We start from the raw sequence: 25,102 nt of genomic DNA, 5'->3' as shown, positions 1-25,102 counted from the left end.
TTAAATCTAGATACATTGAATATAAAAATGAATGAATTTCTTAATAGGTATAAATGATTTTTGAAAAAATATATATTTCTTTGTTTTTTTTTATATTTCCGTCAGATGTTAATATACAAAACAATTTTAATCTTCGTGATGTTTGTTTGAAAATTTTTTAAGATAATGTCTGATTGAAGTTTGATATAATCTTTATATATTTGCTATTTTTTTCATGAATCAACACTGAGGATACATAAACCTTTATGTGTACAATGTATTTTAGTAGAAATGAGTTTAACAAAAATAATGAAAAATTACAAAACATTATGTTGTGCAACTAAGGTTTACTTCTGAATTTTGTATATCAAATCTAGATATATTACTTTTCTAAATAGGAATCTTTGGTAGGTTTGAATAATTATTAACCCAAAAAATCAATATTATTTTTTTGATACTTTAGTCAGAACGACTAATACAAAGATAAATTGAATCTACTTATTATGTTTGTGTTTGAAAATGTATTAACATACCTCTCCATCTGAGTTGATAAACATTGCTGATTGAAAAAATGCTTTGTTTTTTTTTTCATATCTTGCTGGGAATGGCTGATTTCGAAACAGTTCCGTAAGTAACATTTTCTTTTAAACAAATATACTTTATCAACAAATAAACAATAAAAATACACCTTACGCCATCTTAATTAATTGATCATTACTAAATCGATCATAAATAATAGACATAAACTTGACATTGTTCTGTGCAAATAAAATATGACTATATCTGGATTTTGATTAAAATTCAATATCTCTCTTTAATAGGGATCTTCGAAGATTTTTTTATTCATCAACATCAAATATTAATGCATTTTGGGCATTTATAACTAGAAAAATACTACAGACAAAATTACTATCATTATTAATGTGCAAATGAATAATTATGATTCTTGTGAAATGATGAAAAATTTCTCTTATAAGAAGATTAATTGGCAAATGATAATGTCGCTTGTTATCTCTCCCCCTATGATAAATGTGCATCTTATACATTGAATTCATCAAATATTTTCATTATTAAAGAAAAAAAACGTATTTGTGCATAATTAAACACTGAGAAAATGGGACTAATAATTCGTGATCATTTTGCTTTTCGTCGTCCATATAAGACAACTACTAGTTTGGTCATTGAATTTTTAATCACGAAAAGTCTGTAGACTAAAAATAATCAGCCGGTAGGCGTACTGTTGATGATCAACCTTTTAGAATTGCGGATAATTGTGAGGTTATGTTCATGAGGTTATTAATGAAGATACAAAATGCCTTTATTGTAATGTAAAAATGAAATACAACAAATTAATCTTAGCATTTTTTTACCATCGTTTTAAGAATGAAGAGATGACAAGTCAACATTATAATCAATTTCATATGTGTAGATGTAATTAAATGGATTAGCATTTATATACAACATAATTTTAAATAATGAACATCACATCAGCATAAAGCTATGAGATAGGAAAACCCTTATGTAGTGTAATTGTATTTAGTAAAAATATCCAATATTATATTTATTTTGATAAGCCTACTCGTTTCTCAATAAAAATTTATTATCTTAAATCCATTAAATTTCTAAGCCAAGAACAAATGTAATATTAATTTCTAACTGATGAATATCGTAAATTTGTCATTTCAGTCAAATCCAAAAATTTCAAAATGTCTAATGTTTATTTGCCTTGACTACACCACATATACAAATGAAGATGGTACAATTTTTGGATAAGATTATGAGTATTTTAGAGCACTTCACTCCATTGATTAAATTCGTGAAATATTTTCATATCTATGAACTGAAATAAGCAAAATCTATTCGTGTGAAATATACTTATGACTAAAATAAGTTTTTGAAACAGAAGTAGACTTTTAAGCGAACACTTTGTATAAAGATATTCCATTGGCTTTATATCAAGAAGGAAGAAAAACACTTTTGATAGAATGAGGTTTTATATGATAAAGTGCTGTAAATAAATGTATGGTCCGAGTTCTAGTTTTGAACTTTTAAACAGTATTCTGGGATCATTACTTAAAGTATTTAGTCTGTTTCTTAATGATAGATCACAAATCTGGTATCAAATACATTTTATTATTTGCCTTCGATTTTACATATAAATGACCCCTGCAATTCGTTGAACAGTTTTATCATACAACCAATTAATTTTTCATGATGTAATTATTCTAGCTGCTTCAATATACAAATTCTCAAGTTTTTTTTAGTGTTATGATGTATTAGTTTCCCCAAACCATGTCCCCATACTCCAATATTGGCCTTATACCTGGGCCTTTATTTAACAATGACAACGATGTATTTAAAACTGTTACTATCTCATTCGGCATACCCCATAACCCATATGTACTTATTTTCACTTATATTTAATAATATCAAATTTTCAACCAATTTGAACCCCCCTTGCATTGCATTTTATTTTTAATGCACTCACAAACTGTTTTCCCGGATTTTCATTTGGAATTAATTGATCATGAATTTTTTTGAATTTTTATTGCAAATTGATAAATTGCAAAACCCATATCAGAGTTAAATGAGATGACAAAAGCAATGCTTCGTTTTCGTTTTTGCAAAAAGCGTTAATTTTTCTAGTAAAAAAATATTTATTTTACACAAATTTTTTCGTGTTAAAAATTAAATAAAAAAAGTGACTTAAATATAAAGTATACGATCTATCAAATGATTTATGAATAAAAAATGTAGAATATTTCACAAAGGCTTACCTATTTTGGCATGTTTCTGAAGGTGTAGTTTTAATGAAAATGAATACGAATAATTATTTTAGGCCCTATGGGGCTTTTTTAAAATCTCAAAAGAAAAAGTAGTGTCATTTTGTAAAAAGAACAACTTTTGTTCTTTCAATATTTTAAAGTTTCAAATAAAATTGGGCTGTGGCCAGTTTTCTATGAGATTTTTTTTACATTAGCTTGAACACCACTGTTTTAAGGGTTTTTTCATTTAATCACACGTCATTTAGAAATATTATGTTCGAGATTTGGGAGGTATAATGTCTCTTACATTTTTTTGTCAAATACATTTCATAATATTTAAAAACAAAAAAATTGGTATTTGAATTTATAACACTGGGGAAAATTTTGCATAACAGATTTGTTAATTTCTCTTTTTCATCATGCTTAAAAGAAAAAAAATTAACTGCTATGGTTTTTTGAATTGACCTTTAATTAAATTGAATACTTCATAATCCGAAGGTAGGCGTATTGATCGTTTCGACTAAAATGTTTTATATGCACTGCATTTGTCAAATGTACGCCAGACAATAAGAAAATTTCTTTCTGCAATGTAATTAAAGCACTAAGGAAATGTCTAACAGATTCGTGATAAAATTGCTTTTTGTCCTCTATAAAATAACATTACTGTTTTTATGTTATTCAATTGATCTCTAGATGTAGACTTATAAAAATAGACAGTTAGGCGTATTGATGGAAACTTTTTAGGTGTTTCGGTAATGTGTCTGAAGTTTTGATATAATCTTGATACCCCCCTTGCCTTGTATTGCATTAATCTTCATTTTGGGATGTGAATAATGTTTATCTAGTAAATTAATCAATGTGTATCTTGTGCTATTAATGTGCAGTGCAAAAAAAAAGCATAATTCAAATTTTGTATGATCAATTAGTAATTTACTACATCAAAGATTTTTTTTGAAATAAATAATGTCATTATATAAGCTAATTTGGTTGATTAACCAAAATATTTTTTGATTTCTGATATCCTAATATATTAACTTCGTAGATTTTGGTGATTTGATAGATGATAAATTTTATCAAAATGCTTGTTTAACTAAATAATCATCTAAGGACTTGGAAATGGATTTTTTTTAGGAAAACAGTTTGTAAGTAATAAGAGGTTATTAATCCATGATGAAACTTGTCTGTTTTTTATTATTAACAATGAAGAACAAAACCCTATTAAGTGTTAAGTGTTACAAGTACAATATACAACATACATTTATAAGGAACATCACTAGCCTAAAGGATGACGGGTATGGTAAGGTATATACAAGATTACTTCTGAATTTCATAGTAATTAGTTTGAAGTATTTTGTTTCTTGGTAATGATTCCTCTAGTCAGTTAGACTTACTCAGTCAGACAATAGACGTATTGATTGGGGAATCCTTTTAAGGTGTTTCGGCAATGATGTCTGAATGTTTGAATATAATCTATAATATGATTTGCTTTTTTTTTTCATTAATATAGGCCTGAAAATGCCACACACCTTTTTCTGGAATGTATTTAGTATAAAGGACATGTAACACAAATAATGATATTACAAACATTATGTGAGCTGCAACAAGGTAAGCCTACTTCTGAAACTTGTATATTCAACTCTAGAGTTAATAGTACTTATTCTAAATCGGTATCCTGTTGTAGGTTTGAATTACTCCATTAACATAAAAAATCTATTTCATGTCTTTATACTATCTAGTCAGATACTCGATGTAAGACAAATTGTTTTTTCATATCTTGTTGATAAAGCTGGGAATGTGCTGATTTCGAAACAGATGGTAAGTAACATTTTCCTTTCCAACAAATATACTTTATCAACAAAAAACAAAATACTCCATAATGCCATCTTAATTAATTGATCATTACTTAGTCGATCATAAAAATAAAAACATAACTGACATTGTGCTGTGCAAACGAATTTGTCTATTTCTTAATTTTGATTGATAAATAAGAAATATTATTCTTCTGAATAGGGATCTTAGTAGTTTTTTTATTTATCAACATCAAACATTGATGTAATTTAAGAACATTTTACCCAGAAAATAGTATAGGACAAAATTAACTAAGATAATTATCCGGAAAATGATAATGTCGCTTGTTATCTCTCCCCTTGATAAAGGTGAAGCTTATACGTTGAATTCATGAAATGTTTATATTATGTAACAAAAATGTATTTGCGCATAGTTAAAACACTGAGGAAATGGGACTTATAAATTCGTGATCATCTGAATTTTTGCTTCCATATATGACAAATACTAGTTTGTGCATTGAATACTTTATCACGAAATGTCTGCAGACTAAATAATCAGCCGGAAGGCGTATTGATGATCATCCTTTAGGAATTGCAGATATATTGTGAGGTTATTGATTCAATGATGAAATCCTGTCTTGTTTTTTTTTATCTAACAATGAAGAACAAAACCCTTTATGTGTAATGTAACAAGTAGCAATATAACAACATAATTAATAAGGAACATCACTAGCATAAGGATGAAGGTATTCTAAGTATATGAGATTAATTCTGAAATTTGTATGATAAGTTTAGAAGTAATATTTTTTGCAATTGATCTCTAACTCTTTAGACTTACTAATCAGAGAGTGTAGGCATATTGATGGAAATCTTTTATGTGTTTCGGTAATGTGTCTGAAGGTTTGATATAATCTTTATATCATTGCCTTGTTTTTCATTAAGCTAGCCCTGAGGATACATAAACATTTATGTGTAATGTATTTTGTAGAAATGTCCAATAACATAAATAATGAAAATTACTAACATTATGCTGTGCAACTAAGGTAAGCCTACTTCTGAATTTTGTATATCAAATCTAGATATATTACTTTTCTAAATAGGAATCTTGGTAGGTTTGAATAATTATTAACCTAAAAATTCAATTTATTCTTGATATTTTAGTCAGAGACTAATACAAAGATAAATTGAATCTACTTGTTATGTTTGTGTTTGAAAATGTATTAACTTACCTCTCCATCTGAGTTGATAAACATTGCTGATTTAAAATGCTTTGTTTTCTTTCATATCTTGCGGGGAATGGCTGATTTCGAAACAGTTCGTAAGTAACATTTTCTTTTAAACAAATATACTTTATCAACAAAAAAAAATACTTCCATTCGCCATCTTAATTAATTGATCATTACTTAGTCGATCATAAATAATAAAACATAACTGACATTGTGCTGTGCAAATGAATTTGACTATTTCTTAATTTTGATTGATAAATTAGAAATATTATTGTTTTTAATAGTATCTTAGTAGGTTTTTTTATTTATCAACATCAAACATTGATATGTTTTGGACATTTACCTAGAAAATAGTACAGACAAAATTACTATCATTATTAATGTGCTAATAGATAATTAATTATGATTTGTGAAATGATGAGGTAAAATGTCTCTTTATAGATGATTAACCGGCAAATGATAATGTCGCTTGTTATCTCTCCCCCTAGATAAATGTAAGCTTATACATTGAATTCATCAAATATTGTCATTATTAATCACAAACGTATTTGTGCATAATTAAAACATTGAGGAAAAGGAACTAGTAAATTCGTCATCATTTTGCTTATCGTCGTGTATGTAAGACTACTACTAGTTTGGTCATTGAATTTTTATCACGAAATGTCGGTAGATTTAATAATCAGCCGGAAGGTGTGTTGATGATCACCTTTTAGGAATTGCAGATATATTGTGAGGTTGTTAATTCATTGATGAAATCTTGTCTTGTTTTTTTTTATCTAAGAATGAAGAACACAAAACCCTTTATGTGTAATGTAACAAAGTAGCAATATACAACATAATAAATAATGAACATCACTAGCATAATGATGAAGGTATTGTTGTAAGTATATAAGATTACTTCTGAATTTCATATAATTAGTTTAGAAGTAATATTTTATTTTCTAATTGATCTCTAGCTCTGTAGACTTACTAATCAGACAGTAGGTGTATTGATGGAAACTTTTTATGTGTTTCGGTAATGTGTCTGAAGGTTTAATATAATCTTTATATGCAATTGCTTGTTTTTCATTTATCTAACACTGAAGATTACAAAACCTTTTATGTAAATGTATTTAGTGAAAAATGTCCAATATTATGCTGTGGAGCTGAATAAGCCTACTTCTGAAGTTTGTATATTCAATCTAGATATATTACTTTTCTAAATAGGAATCCTGGTAGGTTTGAATAATCATTAACAAAAAATCTATTCATGTTTTTATTTTTAGTCAGATACTCGTGCAAAAACAAATTGAATCTACGTGTTATGTTTGTGTTTAAAAATGTATTAACTCTCCATCTCAGTTGATAAGCATTGCTGATTTAAAATACTTTGTTTTTTCATATCTTGCTGGGAATGGCTGATTTCGAAACAGATGGTAAGTAACATTTTCTTTCCAACAAATATACTTTATCAACAAAAAACAAATACTCCATACGCCATCTTAATTAATTGATCATTACTTAGTCGATCATAAATAATAAACATAAACTGACATTGTGCTGTGCAATGAATTTGACTATTTCTTAATTTTGATTGATAAATTAAGAAATATTATTCTTCTTAATAGGGATCTTAGTAAGTTTTTTTTATTTATCAACATCAAACATTGATGTATTTTTGACATTTTAACCAGAAAATAGTACAGACAAAATTACTATCATTATTAATGTGCTAATAGATAATTATGATTTGTGAAATGATGAGGTAAAATGTCTCTTTTAAGATGATTAACCGGCAAATGATAATGTCGCTTGTTATCTCTCCCCCTAGATAAATGTAAGCTTATACATTGAATTCATCAAATATTGTCATTATTAATCAAAAACGTATTTGTACATAATTAAAACATTGAGGAAAAGGGACTAATAAATTCGTCATCATTTTGCTTTTCGTCGTCCATGTAAGACAACTACTAGTTTGGTCATTGAATTTTTATCACGAAATGTCTGTAGACTAAATATTCAGCCGGAAGGCGTGTTGTTGATCACCTTTTAGGTATTGCAGATATATTGTGAGGTTATAAATTCCAGGATGAGATCTTGTCTTGTTTTTTTTTATCTAACAATGAAGAACAAAACATTTTATGTGTAATGTAACAAGTAGCAATATACAACATAATAAATTATGAACATCACTAGCATAATGATGAAGGTATTGTAAGTATATAAGATTACTTCTGAATTTCATATAATTAGTTGAGAAGTAATATTTTATGATTGATTTCTAGCTCAGTAGACTTACTCATCAGACAGTAGACGTATTGATGGAAACCTTTTAGGTGTTTCGGCAATGTGTCTGAATGTTTAATATAATCTTTATATGATTGCTTTGTTTTTCATTAATATAACACTGAAAATGCACAACCCTTTTTCTGGTAATGTATTTAGTGAAAGATGTCCAATATTATGCTGTGGAGCTGAATAAGCCTACTTCTGAAGTTTGTATATTCAATCTAGATATATTACTTTTCTAAATAGGAATCCTGGTAGGTTTGAATAATCATTAACAAAAACATCTATTCATGTTTTATATTTTAGTCAGATACTCGTGCAAAAACAAATTGAATCTACGTGTTATGTTTGTGTTTGAAAATGTATTAACTCTCCATCTCAGTTGATAAGCATTGCTGATTTAAAATACTTTGTTTTTTCATATCTTGCTGGGAATGGCTGATTTCGAAACAGATGGTAAGTAACATTTTCTTTCCAACAAATATACTTTATCAACAAAAACAAATACTCCATACGCCATCTTAATTAATTGATCATTACTAAATCGATCATAAATAATAGACATAATTGACATTGTTCTGTGCAAATAAAATATGACTATATCTGGATTTTGATTAAATAGTATTCTTCTTTATAGGGATCTTCGAAGATTTTTTTATTCATCAACATCAAATATTAATGTATTTTGGGCATTTTAAATAGAAAATACTACAGACAAAATTACTACTATTATTAATGTGCCAATGAATAAGAATTATTTGTGAAGTATTGATGATAATTTCGCTTGTTATCATTCCCTCTAGATATATATGCATCTTATACATTGGATTCGTCAAACATTTTCATTATTCAAGAAAAACGTATGTGTGCATAATTACACCAGTAAGGAAATGGGACTAAAATAATCGTGATCATTTTACTTTTTGTCGTCCATATAAGACAACTACTAGTTTGGTCATTGAATTTTTATCACGAAAAGTCTGTAGACTAAATAATCAGCCGGTAGGCGTACTGATGATCACCTTTTAGGAATTGCGGATATATTGTGAGGTTATTAATTCAATGATGAACCCTTGTCTTGTTGTTTTTATCTAAGAATGAAGACACAAAATCCTTTATGTGTAAATGTAACAAAAAGCAATATACAACATAATAAATAATGAACATCACTAACATAATGATGAAGGTATTATAAGTATATAAGATTACTTCTGAATTTTGCATAATTAGTTTTCTGGCTCTGTAGACCTACTAGTCAGACAGTAGGCGTATTGATGGAAACCTTTTAGGTGTTTCGGTAATGTATCTGAAGATTTGATATAATCTTTATATCATTGTCTTGTTTTACATTGAAACACTGAAAATGCCCTTTATGTGTAATGTACTTGGTAAAAATGTCCAATATGGTGCTGTGCAAGTGAAATAAGCCTACTTCTTAATATGGTATATTAAATCTATATATTATTTCTCTAAATAGGAATTAGTTTAAAAGTAATATTTTCTTCTAATATATCTCTAGCTCGGTAGACTTGTTAATTAGACAGTAGGCTTATTGATGGAAAAAACCTTTTAGGTGTTTCGGTAATGTCTTTGAATGTTAAATATAAGCTTTATATCATTACCTTGTTTTTCATTAATCTAACTGTGAAGATACACATTCCTATATGTCTAATGTATTAAGTAAAACGTCTAACAACATGAATAATGAAAATAACTAGCATTATGCAGTGCAAATGAAATAAGCCTACTTCTGAATTTTGTATATTTAATCTAGATATTTTACTTTTCTAAATAGGAATCTTGGTAGGTTTAAACAATTGTTAAGATAAAAATCTATGCCGTTTTGATATTGTAGTCAGATACTAGTACAAAGACAAATTTAATTTACATGTTATGTTCGTGTTTGAAAATGTATTAACTCACCTCTCCATATGAGTTGATAAACACTGCTGATTGAAAATGCTTTGTTCCTTTCATATCTTGCTGAAAATGGCTGATTTAAAAACAGGTCGTAAGTAACATTTTCTTTTAAACAAATATACTTAATCAATCAATAAAAATACTCCATACGCCATCTTGATTAATTGATCTTTATTTAATTGATCATAAATATAAACATAACTCACATTGTGTTGTACAAATTAAATATTACTTTTTCTGGATTTTGATTAATAAAGTAAGAAATAGTATTCTTCTTAATATGGATCTTAGTAGGCTTTTGTATTGATCAATATCAAACATTGATGTATTTTGGACATTTTAACTAAAAAATAGTACAGACAAAGTCACTATCATTATCAATGTACCAATGAATAATTATGATTTGTGAAATGATTAGGTAAAATGTCTCTGATGAGATGATTAACCGGCAAATGATCATGTCGCTTGTTTTCTCTCTCCCTAGATAAATGTGCATTTTATGAATTGAATTGATCAAATATTTTCATTATTAAACAAAAACGTACTTGTGCATAATTAAAACACTGAGAAAATGAAACTAATCGATTCGTGATCATTTTGCTTTTCGTCGTACTTATAATTCAACTACTAGTTTGGTCATTGAATTTTTATCACGAAATGCCTGTCGAGTAAATAAACAGCCGGTAGGCCTGTTGAAGATCAATTATTAGGAATTGCAGATATAATGTCAGGTTATTAATTCAATGATGAAATCTTGTCTTGTTTTTATCTAAGAATGAAGGTACAAAACCCTTTATGTGTAATGTAACAAGTAGCAATATACATTATAATAAATAATGAACATCAATAGCATAATGATGAAGATATTGATAGTATTTAAGATTACTTCTGAATTTCGTGTAATCAGTTTTATTTGATGTAATATTTTTCTAAATAAGACTCTTAAAATGTTTGAATATTCAACATCTATCATTGTTGCATTTAAGTTTTCCACAAAATTGTACAAAGAAAAATATCATGTTAATATAACAGTTACGTTTTTTTTGGAAATACATTGATTTATATTTCATTGACTGTATAAACATTGCTAATTTGCAAGATTTTTTTCTTTCATTTCATTAAGTCATTGAAGTGATATCTAGTTTTGTAGACTTCATATTCAGACGTAATGAGTATTGATAATGACCTTTTATGATGTTTTGGTAATTTTATGAAGGTTCTTAATTCAATATTGACATCAATATCCTTTTTTAATATTCAAGTGTGAAATGTATTTAGCAATAATAAAGAATAACAAATTATACACATAACTAGCTGAAGGCTTTGGAATACGTGCAAACGAAATAAGACTATTTCTGAATTTCAATATCAATTAAGAAATATTTTATTCTTTAAGGGATCTTAGTAGATTTTAATATTTAACAACATTAAACATTGATGCATTTTTGACATTTTAATCAGAAAATAGTACACAAAGTAAATATTAGTGCTGTTTTGTTGATTTTGTTAGAGTTATATTATATTGACGTATTTTGTCCATGTGAATTTATAACAGTGCTGATTTAAAATGTTTTTTCCCCATATCTATATATATCCTTGAAATAGCTTGTTTAAAAACAAATAGTAAATGACGTTTATTTACACAAAAAATACCTTAACCGAGATTTTCACAAGGTCATTAATTGTATTAATCTAAACCAACCAATACATATTATTACAAAATAAGCCTAAAACTATTTAGCTTGAAGATTATCTTAGGTGCTGAAATAAGTGACTTGAAATAAGTCAGCAAGAGTTAGACAGAATAATCAAACGGTAGACATACAACCTTTTACAGTTTTTTTTAATATATATATATATCATTGTCTTATTTCTTAGCTAACATTGCAGATACACAGCCATTTCTGTGTGTTGTATTTAGTTAAATTACACAATAACATCGATAATAACCATACATCTGAATTTGGTATAATCAATCTAGAATTGTCACTGTTTTTTTTATTTAAGTAGGTATAAATTAACATAAACATCTAATTTTGATGTATTTTGGACATTTTAACAATACTTAGTACAAAGACAATGGAGGCTATCACGTCGTGCCGTTGGTATTTCAACCATTTCATGCATTTCAAATTACCTACATTACAAATGATTTATGATTACGATATTTAAACCATGAACAAATTTTCGACATCTAAAGTTATATATTTGTTCGTTTCCTTATTCTTTAGCAAAAGTTACAATATCGTTCTGTTGTATTGTTCCGTTTTTCATGTGTATTCAGTGGTTGTTTGTTTTCCGTATCGTTTTTTATCAATAAAGAATGATAAAATTTGGACATTCTATAATCCTGTAATAATAATAAAAAATGCTACATAACTAAATAAAGATATTTTCTGGCATAGATTTATCCATTAATTGATCCGTATTCACAATTCAGGGGACAACAGACAATATAACAGATATTTGAGGCTGTTCAAGGGACAGACAGAAAGTTACCGACACATTCGGGTAGTGTTCGTAGGCTGCGAAGGTGTAGGTAAAACTACTCTGTGTCGACGTCTCCAGAACAAATATGTCGACATCACATCAAGACAACCAACTTTGGGAGCCGACATTCATCCTGTTTGGTTCACTATCAACATGGCGGACAAAACATGGCAACATAGCTCAGATCATACGCCAACTAAAACCATTGAGAAACGTATGGCAGCAATGATGCCTCTTCATGATGATGATGGTGAGTGTGAAGGGAATATTGTTAACGGAAGATAAAAAGAGCTTTATAGTAAATGATATTCTACTATATTTACACTTACTAGGCTTGTTCACTATACGCAAATACTAACTGATTTTGTTTATCATAACTGCATGGTAACATTGAACTTTGAACTTGCGTATGAAAATGTTCTATGCAACGTAAAATGTCTACTTTTAAAAAGAAACACATAGGGATTGAATGTATTTTTGTAATTTTCATAGCGGCTATGAATAGCAGTATTAAGCTATCTACATATCCCGTGGAGCGCGTCAGCGCTCCTCGGAAGATATGTAGATAGCTTCTGCTTTGGCGTGATACCTTTTGACAGAGGTCAGTTATAAACATATCCTCTTGTCTTTGTTCTTTTAGAATTTAATCATGTATATTATAAAACATACACCGCTAGTAATCCACGTGTTGACAGCTACGCGTCACCACAAAGACATTGTATCCATCGAACACAAGTGAAGTTGTTCCATCTATCAATGGCGATGGATCTAAGCATAGATTATATAACCATATGGCTCCCAAGAATGTAATATCGTCAAGTCAGACGACAATCTCAAACACATTGAGCTACTTGAACACTGGTGTTTTGACAACTTCGGCAAACTCCAGTGTGTAAGCGTGCGTCAGTTTCGCCTCGCTGCACAATAACGTTAACGCTCACTGAGTTCACACATGTGGCCGAGTACAAATACTTTATGTTATTACTCTATATATTAACTTTTAGCAAAACGCACCCCATAGAATATATTCTTAAAAGAATTGCTCCATGGGTAATGTCAAAGCGAAATCCAATCCCTATGTGTACCCAATTACACCGTATACATACCAATAAAACCGGGGGATGTGTTGATTTTGTACGACTTCTTCTTGACGTGTAATTATTCTAAAATATCACCAGGTAATACCTTTTGGTCGGGGTGTTACTTCCACTGTAAAAGTATCACATTTAACCAACACTTGGTTACTATGTTTTGACTGTAATTAAATATCGTGATTATGTTATACATGGTGATCCCTCTTTTTTAATTAATTAGTTTCAGTATTGTGTTGTGAATAATATATGAACGTAATCTCACAACGATGTCTATTCTTTAAACCCACTCATTTATATTTAAATTTTGCCACAGACACTCCCATTACTCTAATGATAATCGTGATCTGCATTATGAGCCAATAAATGCAGTCTAGACTTGGTGTAATAATATCTATATAAATGGATGTGAGCTTGTTTACTGACACCATGTTAGTCCGCGCGGGAAAATTGACATTGTAGTTGAATGAACCAGTGTGGTTATAAAACTATAACAAAATCTTTTAAATTTCTTGATAATTGAAAGTAAACTGAAAAGCTTCGGAAAAACACTGAAATTTGTGGTCTTTTCAAATTTTTTATAGGGACTATATTTTATCACTTTGAACACTCGCATCTAAGTTATGTTTTACTTTGAACTAGAAAGTAAAATGTAAATATAACAATTAAAGGATTGTTAGATTGCATTTATTGGAGATAACAATCATTTGATTGTTAAATAAAGATAATAGAATTGTGAACTGGATAATCATGGATTTCCCCGAGGGTTGTGATTTCGATGTCACACCTCCAATGCAGGGAATGATTATTTTTCTCCCTCAATTTAAGATCATTGGACATTTCATCTCGATTGACTTCTGTTCTGTAAAAATATTACCAAAGCATAAATTCTCAGTGACGAAGTTCATAGCACGGTCGCTACAAATAATTACGCAAGAACAAAATAGGCATAATAGCTTTATTTAAAATCACCTGAATACTAATTTAATATATGAACTATAGAAATAGATCACATTAAAATTCAAATCACTTAGAATTATACTTCTATGGAAGAAAAATGATATTTTGTCGGTTGTGTTTTCGCGGGAAATGACAAGGTATATCATGACGTCATTTATTGATATCATGTGCACTCATTCATAATCACAGTCCGAGTCGTAGATTACACAAGACCTAGATTACCAGCAGTGCGACTATGTAAATTAATGTTAATAAAAATTCCGCCATTGAAGATTGATCCAAAGAACACAGATTTCGTGAAACCATTAAGAGCAGAGCGCAAGGCTTGTTGTGATTTTTCACTCGTGACAGCTGAATAATGTCGCGCCCGCTGGCATTGGAGGTAGGTACATTTTGTATACCGTGAGTCGTACCGGCGACGATGTCAGTTTCAGTTGCCGATTCAATAGTATTAGTGGTAGCTGATTTAGATAAAATCGCCGAAATGTTTTTGACTTTGAATATCATTTAAATGCCAGTAGTTGTTCATTGACTGTGGGTTTATATGTCAAGTGAAGTGAATTGCCTGAGTGTCGGTACTTTATATTCCATCAATTTCTGACAAATGATTTCTCACACTGGTGTTTGTCAGTCGCCTAGTTTCGGTACCTGGTGATTCGCACTGTTAAACTTTTGTAGCTGAGGGGACAAAAACCGCCACATTGCATATAGAGCTGACTAAAGGGTACTCTATGCGCGTACCCTTTAGTGGCTATATGATGCAATCCCCCACCCGCGTTGTTGTTTCTCAATAGGCTGGCCGAGTTTATGTCGACCAACTGGACTGCGTAGAAACCACTGTACGTTTGGATTTCGCATTTCGTAAAGGAGCGGGATGGTCATTGCTGTAGTAGAGATTGATGTATCTGTCGTGTTGTATTCAACCAAAAAGTATCCAACAAAGTCAAAATACTCATCTGGTAGCCCTTTAACTAGTTCATGTCTGGCTGCACTGACAATATCCCCGGTGTCAAACATTTGTAATTTGAACATTAAGTACGTTCCAATAGGGCGCAATGCTTGACTCATTCATTTTAACAAATCGAGGCTTTGGGAATGACGACATTATATGTCATTTTGTTTGTTTGGGGCGTTTATAGTATTGCAAAGATACAAGAGGAAGCGGGTCTGACAAAGGTTTAAGAGTTTTACTCCAGCGTCAAACATTTGTACTTTGAACATTAAGTACGTCCCAATACGGCAGAAAGTTCCAATTATCTTGCCATCTTTGCCATTACCATCAACTGTGTCTCCTACTTCTTTTGGTTAAAATCGTTTTTTTTTTACAAATAGCAGACGACGAATAGTAAACAGAAAAAATAGTTCCGGCTCTACGTCCGGTTCAAAAGGTTACCATATGCAATCTGTCATACCCTAGGGGTTGACAGAAAAATCTCTCATGCCTAAAAATGTTGACAAATCCTTGAATGCCTTTTGTCATATCATGGTGTTCCAGAATTACCGTTACAAGAATCAGATCGAAAGCGACTTAGAGAACACGCCAAAGAAATAGACGCCATCCGTGAACATGCTTCCATGGAGACCACTTCTGACAAAGCCTACCTGTCTCTGTGGGATATGGGAGGACACGAAGCTTTTCAATCATCTCATACAATTTTTATCTCGTCTCACGGCGTGTATCTCCTGGTCTTCAGACTCACACATTTCCTCAAGGACAATCAGGAAACTGGTAAAAATTGGCTTCTCATTAAGTGAATGAATTCTAAACACTCTTCCACTTGCATTACTGAATGGAATATTGAAAAATATGACGCATTTATAATACAATTTCATATACTATGTGTATCTAAAGAATTATAACAGTAATAGTACAATGTGCAGCAAATAATTGTTTATAGTAAAAGCATGATATTTCGCATGCACATAAATTAGATTATTTTAAAATATATTAAACTACCGGCAAAAAACTAACATTTCTATCAAATTTCAGATTTGGGTCTCCTAAACAAACTTTGTCTGAAAACATTTGTATTGTACAAAACTTGCACATTGTAAAGTTAATGTTTCAAATCTTATAGAAACTGCATACAAACCAACTTCCTTTTAACTTTGCATATGGAAAGTACTATTAATTAACCTCATAAAATGCTACTACTTTATTTTAAAAGTCCCAAAAGGCCTGAATATTCCATGTTTACTTTCATTAACTGCACTATCAGGCCAGAATATGTCATCCTTTGTTAGATATTCTACATTGTTTATCCGTAAATCAGTTAAGTACATCGTATACATTAAATCTGAGTTATTGTTTTTTTTTTATTTTGAACTGAGAATCTTGTTTGAAATAATATTATAAAAGAAAGAAAAAGAAAACGAACACTTTTCGGTAAAAAAAAAACGAAACGAAAACGAAGCATTACTCTTTGTCATCTCATCTCACCCTGTTACGGTTTTGTCCGCAATCTTACCCTGCATTAAAAATACTCCCAGGATATATTTATGTCTAAGTATCAATTAGTTTCAAAATTAAAAATCCGGGAAAAGAGATCTTGGTGTTTTAAATAAAGCAGTGCTGGTAGCGACATTTTTGGCTGAAATTAAGAAAATGTCAGATTGAAGTGAAAATTGTTACCAAGGGGTTATGATGTATGCTGATTATCATGGTATCTCTTTAAAAAAAATAGTTGCCATGGTAACAAAATGGAGGCCCCTGTTTGATTGAAATTTAGATATTGTAAGATTGAAGTGAAAATTGATATACAAGGGTTAGTGAAATGACTGGTTTCCTTGGTAACAAAATGGTCACTTTGATTGGTTGAAATTGAGACATTTTTAAATATTGTTTATAAGGTATGCCGAATAATATAGTAACATTTTTAAAATAAATTGTTGCCATGGTAACGGAATAATGGCCCATATTTGGTCAATCAAATCGGTACAATTATGGTGATAGCAAATTTTTATATGGATTTATTTTGCATACAATATTGTTATACAAATATCCACATAAATGGGAAGGATATATTTAAATTGTATCTTTTGAGTTTGAGTTGCTTACGAAATACATTCCGGATATTATCCGAAATGTACCATATATTTGAGTTTTAAATATCACAATAATATGTTTGACATTTTTCAGATCGACTGAAGAAATGGATTCGCCTGATTGGCACATTTTCTTCAGATGAACTAAATGCTCCCAAGTTCAAGACACATGCTCCTCCGATCATATTTGTCGGCACCTTCCTCGATGTATTAAAGAAATCGTCAAAGGTATATATAGTATTGCCACTGTACAGTGGCTATTGCGGCCAACGTATGCTTCTTCTTGTATCGTCAAAATAGGTGTGAAGTTATCCCTTTATATCGCGCCATTCTCGTTTTTTCTTCTTCATAGTAGTATTAAGAAAAAGAATCTGCCAATCACAAATTAGTATGAAAACAAATAAAAAATTATAATTTATAAATATACGCACTGCAGACAAGTAAACAAATCAAGAAATTTAAATTAAAGGTATCCATTTGTTGAATTATAAGAGAAAACTCTTGATGCAAGCACACGTAAGAAATTTTTAACAATTTTCTACCAATTTGGATAGCGTCACGTTATATTGTCGTTTTTATTGACACTGTCTAATAATATCGTAAAGTACGAATAAGGATGGACATTCTAGTTTCCATATTAATTTTCATTTTTTGAAATATTTATTCTAGGATTTCAACGAAGATATAGAGTCAATACTAAACAGTATCTCAGAATTTCCGGAGCTTTCGGATTTCCATTGTATCAAATTTTGCACGGTTGACAATAGCCTTGTTGATACAGCTGAATTTGAAAATCTTCGAGGCCTTATCACGGAGGCAGCCGTGCACCAAGATCAATGGGAAAGAGAACTACCAACTAAGTGGTTAAAACTAGAACTGGACTTACTCAAGGCAAGAGAAAAGGGCAAGAGGGTATTCCGATTGGCAGAGGTCATAGAAATGAACAAATCGTCGATTGCCCCTTTTGCAGATGAAAATGAAATCAAACTTGCATTGGAGTGAGTAGGCATTCATATTGATATAGTAGTCGGCGGAAGTGTCATTTAATTTAATCTTCAATAAATTTGACCTGTTTTCCAAAGAAATGTAATATTGGAGTATTATTTACGTTTAGTAGAGAACGAAAAGATCACTCGCAAATAGAAAGCATATATCATCAAAATTTGTTTTGAATGATAACCTATTTATTTCATAATTCATTAACGTTTTGTCTTTAAAGACTGGTTTTGATTTAGGAATTATATTTTTAAAACAAAGACGTAAACATGATTTCATTTATCCCAATGTAAGTGATAAGAAAGTTGTCGTTTATGTTTAGATACCTGCACTGCACAAGGTCTGTGATTTATTTCCGAGAGTTCGACATAGTGGTTACGGACCCACAATGGCTTGCAGATTTCATAAACATTTTCGTCACGGATAATAGATTCTTACCTACAGACGACATCCCGCTGTTCCGAAAATTGAGGTTGTACAAGTCAAATGGAGAGCTGACTGAAGAGGTGATTGACGGTCTCCTCGAGAGAAAAGAAAACAAAGCTTTTCGTCCATACAGATCAGCACTCTTTGCTCTGATGGAAAAATTTGGCTTGGTAGTGAAAGTTCAAATTTCAAAAACAGTATCACAGTTCACCGAGACCTATATAGTTCCTAGCAAACTCAGAGTGCTACAAGACGTCAGCGACATCACAAGTAGGGTCACAAGTATCCAGCAGCTAAAGAATCATATCTCCAAAACATTGTGCTTTGTATTCAATGCATACATGTCTAATGAATTGTTCCAGCGAATCTTGGCTAGCGTAATGAAGATGTACAAGCTGACGTCGCTGGCAAAACGAAGTGTGAGAGAAGCAACTACTGGTAGTGGGACAACATCAGACCATAAAGATTGTCTCTATAACGGCTTTGTCTGCTTCGAAGTCGATGACAACTACAGAATGATTCTGTCCATGCATGCAGAACGATCCACCATTGCTTTGACGGCCTTCAGTACCTCAGCAGGCGGTCTTCCGGATGACTCTGGAAAACTCCTACGACAATCGTTTGAGCAAATTATCCTGAAAACATTGCTAATGAGCAATCAAGAACACTTTCAATTCACGCACAAACTACATTGCAGCTTTTACCTGACTCCTTACGATACTCCGGTACACCTATACAGAGTCATCAACTCAGAAAGCGGCGTACCATGCAAAGGAGGGGAATGCCAAGGACAACATCGTTTGTCTAAGACAGACGCCATTTATTGGGGAATTGAGGTATACGTTATGGTTAACAGCAAAATAAATGTTTACATTTAAATGTACCTAATTTTTCTATTTCCTTTAAATAATGTGAATAACGGGAATAGGTTTACTGATTCAGACGAATATCCAGGCATATTGACTTCATTATGAATCACTGTGATGGTAATGCTTAGTGTATGGTTTTTCATGCTAGATGTCACAAGTCAAATGAAGTATTGCGTCACATTTGAAATACACGTACATGTATTCAACGTTCATAAATATGACTGCATTAATATTTATGCGTTTTTTGCAAGCCGATATATTGCATAGTATTTTATTGATATTATTATTTTCGAGTATTCTTTAGAAAAAAAATGTTTCTTCCATTCGTAAGGGCTCTGGAGATGCGGGATACGATTCGGATGTATCGAGTAAGTATATCTCTAAATTACACAAACACTTCCATTCATTTTCTTAAAATCCCTGCAATCATTGTTCAAACTTTATTAATACACCAGAGCTAGTATGCCAGTTTTGAACCGATGATGGTACAAAATATATAATTCATTCAACAAGATACACATTATTACATTGTTATTCCAAAATATTTCAGAGACAAGGAATGACATCATTACATCTAACCGCAGGCCGACTCCACGAGAACTGGGTCGTCTGTCCCGTCTAGTCGAGGCATCTGGATGTGAAATGCTCTTTGCGAAACTTGGTCTGCCTTACCCAGATAGAGATCAAACTAAATGGGAGTCAACCAGCCTGGCAGGAATCACAATCATCACCAAGATGTTTCTGAAATGGACAAACATCTACCCAAATCAAACATTCCATCACATTGCTGAGGCGATGGAGATGGTCGACATGGCAACTGATCGTTTGGACGAAGTTTTAGAATCAGACAAGGATTCTGAAAACCAAGGTCAGTGACATTCTCTAAATACATTATTCAAGGTAAACGCTGTTATATCGGCCCATCAGAAGAAATGTTGTTTATAAAATGATATATCAAAATGTTTCAACCAATGAAAATGCGTATTACCAGAAGAAGAAATGTTGTTTTTACGATATAAAATGATATATCAAAATGTTTCAACCAATGAAAATGCGTATTACCAGCAGGATTAAATAGACAGATGGTTGTGACAAAATTATCACAATCAAATATGTATTGCCATCAGTTAATTGTTACTAACACGTTTATTAGAACCATACAGCGAGATAGGGCTGCCCTAGATGTGTTATTGTTAACAGGTTATACGGTATGTATGTACATTCTGCACAACGATTATTTGTCTTTGACTACTTTCTGTTTTAATTGACATTTTGAGTGAATGGGAGAGTGAGTGAGTCAGTGAGAGAGTGAGTGAGTGAAAGAGTGAGTGAGTGAGTGAGTGAGTGAGTGAGTGAGTGAGTGAGTGAGAGAGTGAGTGAGAGAGCGAGTGAGTGAGTGAGTGAGTGAGTGAGTGAGTGAGTGAGAGAGAGAGTAAGTTGTTAAGTAAGTGGTTGAGTAAGTGGTTGAATGAGTTAGTAAATTCGTAAATTAGTAAGTGGTTGAGTGAGTGATTGAGTGTTTGAGTGAGTGATTGAGTGAGTGGTTGAGTGAGTGGTTGAGTGAGTGTGTGGTTGAATGAGTGAGTGAGTGTGTGGTTGAGTGGTTGAGTGAGTGAGTGAGTGAGTGAGTGAGTGAGTGAGTGGTTGAGTGAGTGAGTGAGTGGTTGAGTGAGTGGTTGAATGAGTGAGTGAGTGAGTGAGTGAGTGAGTGAGTGAGTGAGTGAGTGAGTGAGTGGTTGAGTGAGTGGTTGAATGAGTGAGTGAGTGAGTGAGTGGTTGAGTGAGTGGTTGAGTGGTTGAGTGAGTGGTTTAGTGAGTGGTTGAGTGAGTGTGTGGTTGAGTGAGTGTGTGGTTGAGTGAGTGAGTGAGTGAGTGAGTGAGTGAGTTAGTTAGTGGTTGAATGAGTGAGTGAGTGGTTGAGTGGTTGAGTGAGTGAGTGGTTGAGTGGTTGAGTGAGTGAGTGAGTGAGTGAGTGAGTGAGTGAGTGAGTGCGTGAGTGAGTGAATGAGTGAGTGAGTGCGTGAGTGAATGAGTGAATGAGTGAGTTCAGTAGGTGGTTGAGTAAGTGGTTCAGTAAGTGGTTGAATGAGATAGTAAATTAGTTAATTAGTTAGAGGCTAAGTGAGTGGTTGAGTGAGTGGTTGAATGCCTAGTTGAGTGAGTGAGTAAGTGGTTAAGGTAGATCAATACGTTTGGGAAAATCCGTTATTATTTTTTCTAACAAATCTTATTTTCTTGCATTTTTCAATCTGATTTCAAATCTACAAAACAACATTGATGTTCTCGAACTACTTTTTGAGATATTTGAACTTGAAATATACCATTCGTGCAAATCTGCTGGCCGAAAATAGAAAAAAAAATTATAAAGTTATATTCTCTCTAATATCAGGGCGATTTTTTGTCCTACATTTCGAACGATAGAACAATATACAGAACTGTTGTATTTTTACAAATGCTAATTAATTTTCGTTATTTCCCAGGACCGTTTTTATACGTAATTATCATGTTTTGCCATATTTTTGCCCTAAAAAATCAATGAAAAAGCCAAAAAGGACATGAAAACCCATGTCAAAACCACAATATTTGCATATGATATACCCAAGGTATTATAATTGTCAAATATCATATAAAAACATGGGGTCCTCGATAAAATTTTCACAATTTTGAAAGCTTGAAGTTTGTAACTCGCAACCCTACCCCTTTTTCATCCAATGATGAGATGGGATATTTTTTTTTAAATCATGCCGCAAATCAAATATTCGATATCAGTTCATATGTTTTTGTGATATAAAATCTGGTTAATGTTTGTTTTTATGATTTGCTGCACATTTTGTGTTTTAATGAAATCCGTCTGCGATTTCTTTAGATTTCCGGAATTTCGGTCCGGACGGGTTCCCTCTTATCACTTATTGCAACGAACTTTGTTCCCGGTTTTTGAAGAGATCGCAAAATCTAATTTTCACTTCATTGTTTTGATTTGATTTTTTCATGATTTTAAACATTCAAAATTATATATAGACAATTTTCATCTATTGAAATAATATATTTTAACAGTGGGATGTCGTAGCGTATCGGAAACCATTCTGTAATTCAAAACAAACTTCTGGTATAGCGTCATATGAATTGGCACGGTTTTTAAAAGTATTGACCAACCTTAATTGCTTCAGTAAGTAGTTGAGTGGTGTATTTAGGGACGGAGGGGTTGAGTGAGTGAGTGAGTGAGTGAGTGAGTGAGTGAGTGAGTGAGTGAGTGGGTGGTGAGTGAGTGGTGGGTGGGGTGGGTGGGTGAGTGAGTGAGTGAGTGAGTGAGTGAGTGAGTGAGTGAGTGAGTGAGTGAGTGAGTGAGTGAGTGGGTGAGTGAGTGAGTGAGTGAGTGAGTGAGTGAGTGAGTGAGTGAGTGAGTGAGTGAGTGAGTGAGTGAGTGAGTGAGTGAGTGAGTGAGTGAGTGAGTGAGTGAGTGAGTGAGTGAGTGAGTGAGTGAGTGAGTGAGTGAGTGAGTGAGTGAGTGAGTGAGTGAGTGAGTGAGTCAGTCAGTCAGTCAGTCAGTGAGTCAGTCAGTCAGTGAGTCAGTGGGTGTGTGAGTTGGTGACGAGAAGAGGAAGACATTCACCAACAAGGGACAAATAGATAAATATCGGTTAAAATAATTTCCGAAAGTAAATGAATGTTAGTCAGGTGAAATTCATAGCACTTATCGTATTTGCAAAAGTAAGCGTCCCAACTTTAGAATATTTCAACTTTTGATAAATCAAGCAGAAAAAAAGTTTTATTTGTCGTTATAATGAAGGTTTCTTGCAATTTACACTGTATCCATAATATAAACTATTCATATTCACATGTGACTAAACACAAATTAGTGACAGAAAATTGAAATTAACAAAACAAAATAAGAATACGTTTGACACTTTTTTATATAAATTTTCAATTGAAGTTTAATGAACGTTTTATCCTTTATTAGCAGCATAGTCATCTGTTGAGTTTGATTTTACATTAAAACCGTGTCATAAGTATAATATTCATTTTAAATTTTACACAGGAGGTTTAGTTCCCATTGATGTCGGAAGAAGAGTTCCCTCTGACCAAGAGATCATGAAAATTGCCGACAATATTGGAAATGCATATTTCAACCTTTTCCTGGAACTTGGGTTGTCTCCTCCCACTATAGAACAGCAAGAGGTGAGGTTTCCAAACAACATCCAGTCGAGATTGTTGGCTCTCATCCGGTGTTGGATAGACAAGTTCCAAACCAGGGCCACTATCGGTAGGCTGCTGATAGCGATGAAATACTGTCAAATGGATTGGCATACGACAGCGCAGATCTGGTCACCGCGGCCGGGGAATTCCGGTACAGCAAGTGAAAGCTAGGACAGATGGGTTTGGTCATATCAACGTATTATGTCGGTAGTAGTTACCGCTGGGATAGAAACACAAAACGAAAGCACTTAAAGATTCCCCTCCCCGCTCAGATGGAGAGGCTCAGTGATAGAACATTTCATTAGAACATTTCGTACTTTGCCAATCAAAATGTAAATAATTAATACAGTTGGGTTAATTCTTATCATGTTATTTGAATGAAATCGACTATTTGTCATTTTTTATTCAAACTGATTAAATGCAATTACTTTTTTTGTTTTCACAGCCGAGTTGAAAGTGAGATTTCAGTCATTGCAAATAAATGTATAAAACATGTGTCCATACGCATTATTTGCATTGCTTTATATCATATTTGTAAAACATATGTAACACAATCATTGTAATAATGCTAAACACGTCACTGATATTTTTGTAATCATATTAATGTGAACAGTCGGGCAAGGATGGCTAAAGTCGGTAAAAAATGGCGTTATGTATCCAGTATAAAATTTCATATGAAATAGAAAAATAAATTCTCTCGTCAAAATCTGTCTTCATACGAAGAAATCAATTTAAAGTATAGGAATCCTAAATCGTCCTCCCGGCTGACAATGTCAATGGTTACATTTCCATGCAGCCTCGCTTTCAATGAATTCAACTTTTCTTTATTTCAATGGTCAGAACTGGGAAACGTAAGCAGAACTTGACCGTCGTGTTAATATGTGAGAACTTTTGGAAGGCCAATGAACGCATTTAGACTGGTTTTCTTTGCCCGACTATTCACTTTAAGATGTGAGCATTACGTAAATAGGAATAACAAATCCACACGTATTTAGCCATCGAAGATGACGGTACGAGATACTGCCTTCCTTATATGTCAAAATTTTTCTGTTATTAAATAGATAAGTGTATATTTCCCTAACG

At 31.9% G+C, this 25,102-nt stretch overlaps 1 protein-coding gene across 1 annotated transcript; it reads left to right on the top strand.

Annotated features, from left to right (window-relative positions):
- The first annotated feature begins 12,371 nt into the window (after positions 1-12,371).
- On the top strand, positions 12,372-24,652 carry LOC138312113 (uncharacterized). The gene is made up of 8 exons (XM_069253155.1): positions 12,372-12,688; positions 15,985-16,218; positions 17,629-17,762; positions 18,204-18,532; positions 18,853-19,792; positions 20,157-20,193; positions 20,376-20,693; positions 23,862-24,652. Exons 1-8 carry the CDS (start codon positions 12,592-12,594, stop codon positions 24,188-24,190), a joined length of 2,418 nt encoding a protein of 805 aa, XP_069109256.1. The 5' UTR covers positions 12,372-12,591; the 3' UTR covers positions 24,191-24,652.
- The last annotated feature ends 450 nt before the right edge of the window (positions 24,653-25,102 follow it).

The sequence above is a fragment of the Argopecten irradians genome, unplaced genomic scaffold (genome assembly GCF_041381155.1).
Source record: "Argopecten irradians isolate NY unplaced genomic scaffold, Ai_NY scaffold_0211, whole genome shotgun sequence".
NCBI lineage: Eukaryota > Metazoa > Mollusca > Bivalvia > Pectinida > Pectinidae > Argopecten > Argopecten irradians.
Note: the sequence above shows the minus strand (reverse complement) of the source record. Positions and strands in the feature narration are given on the sequence as shown.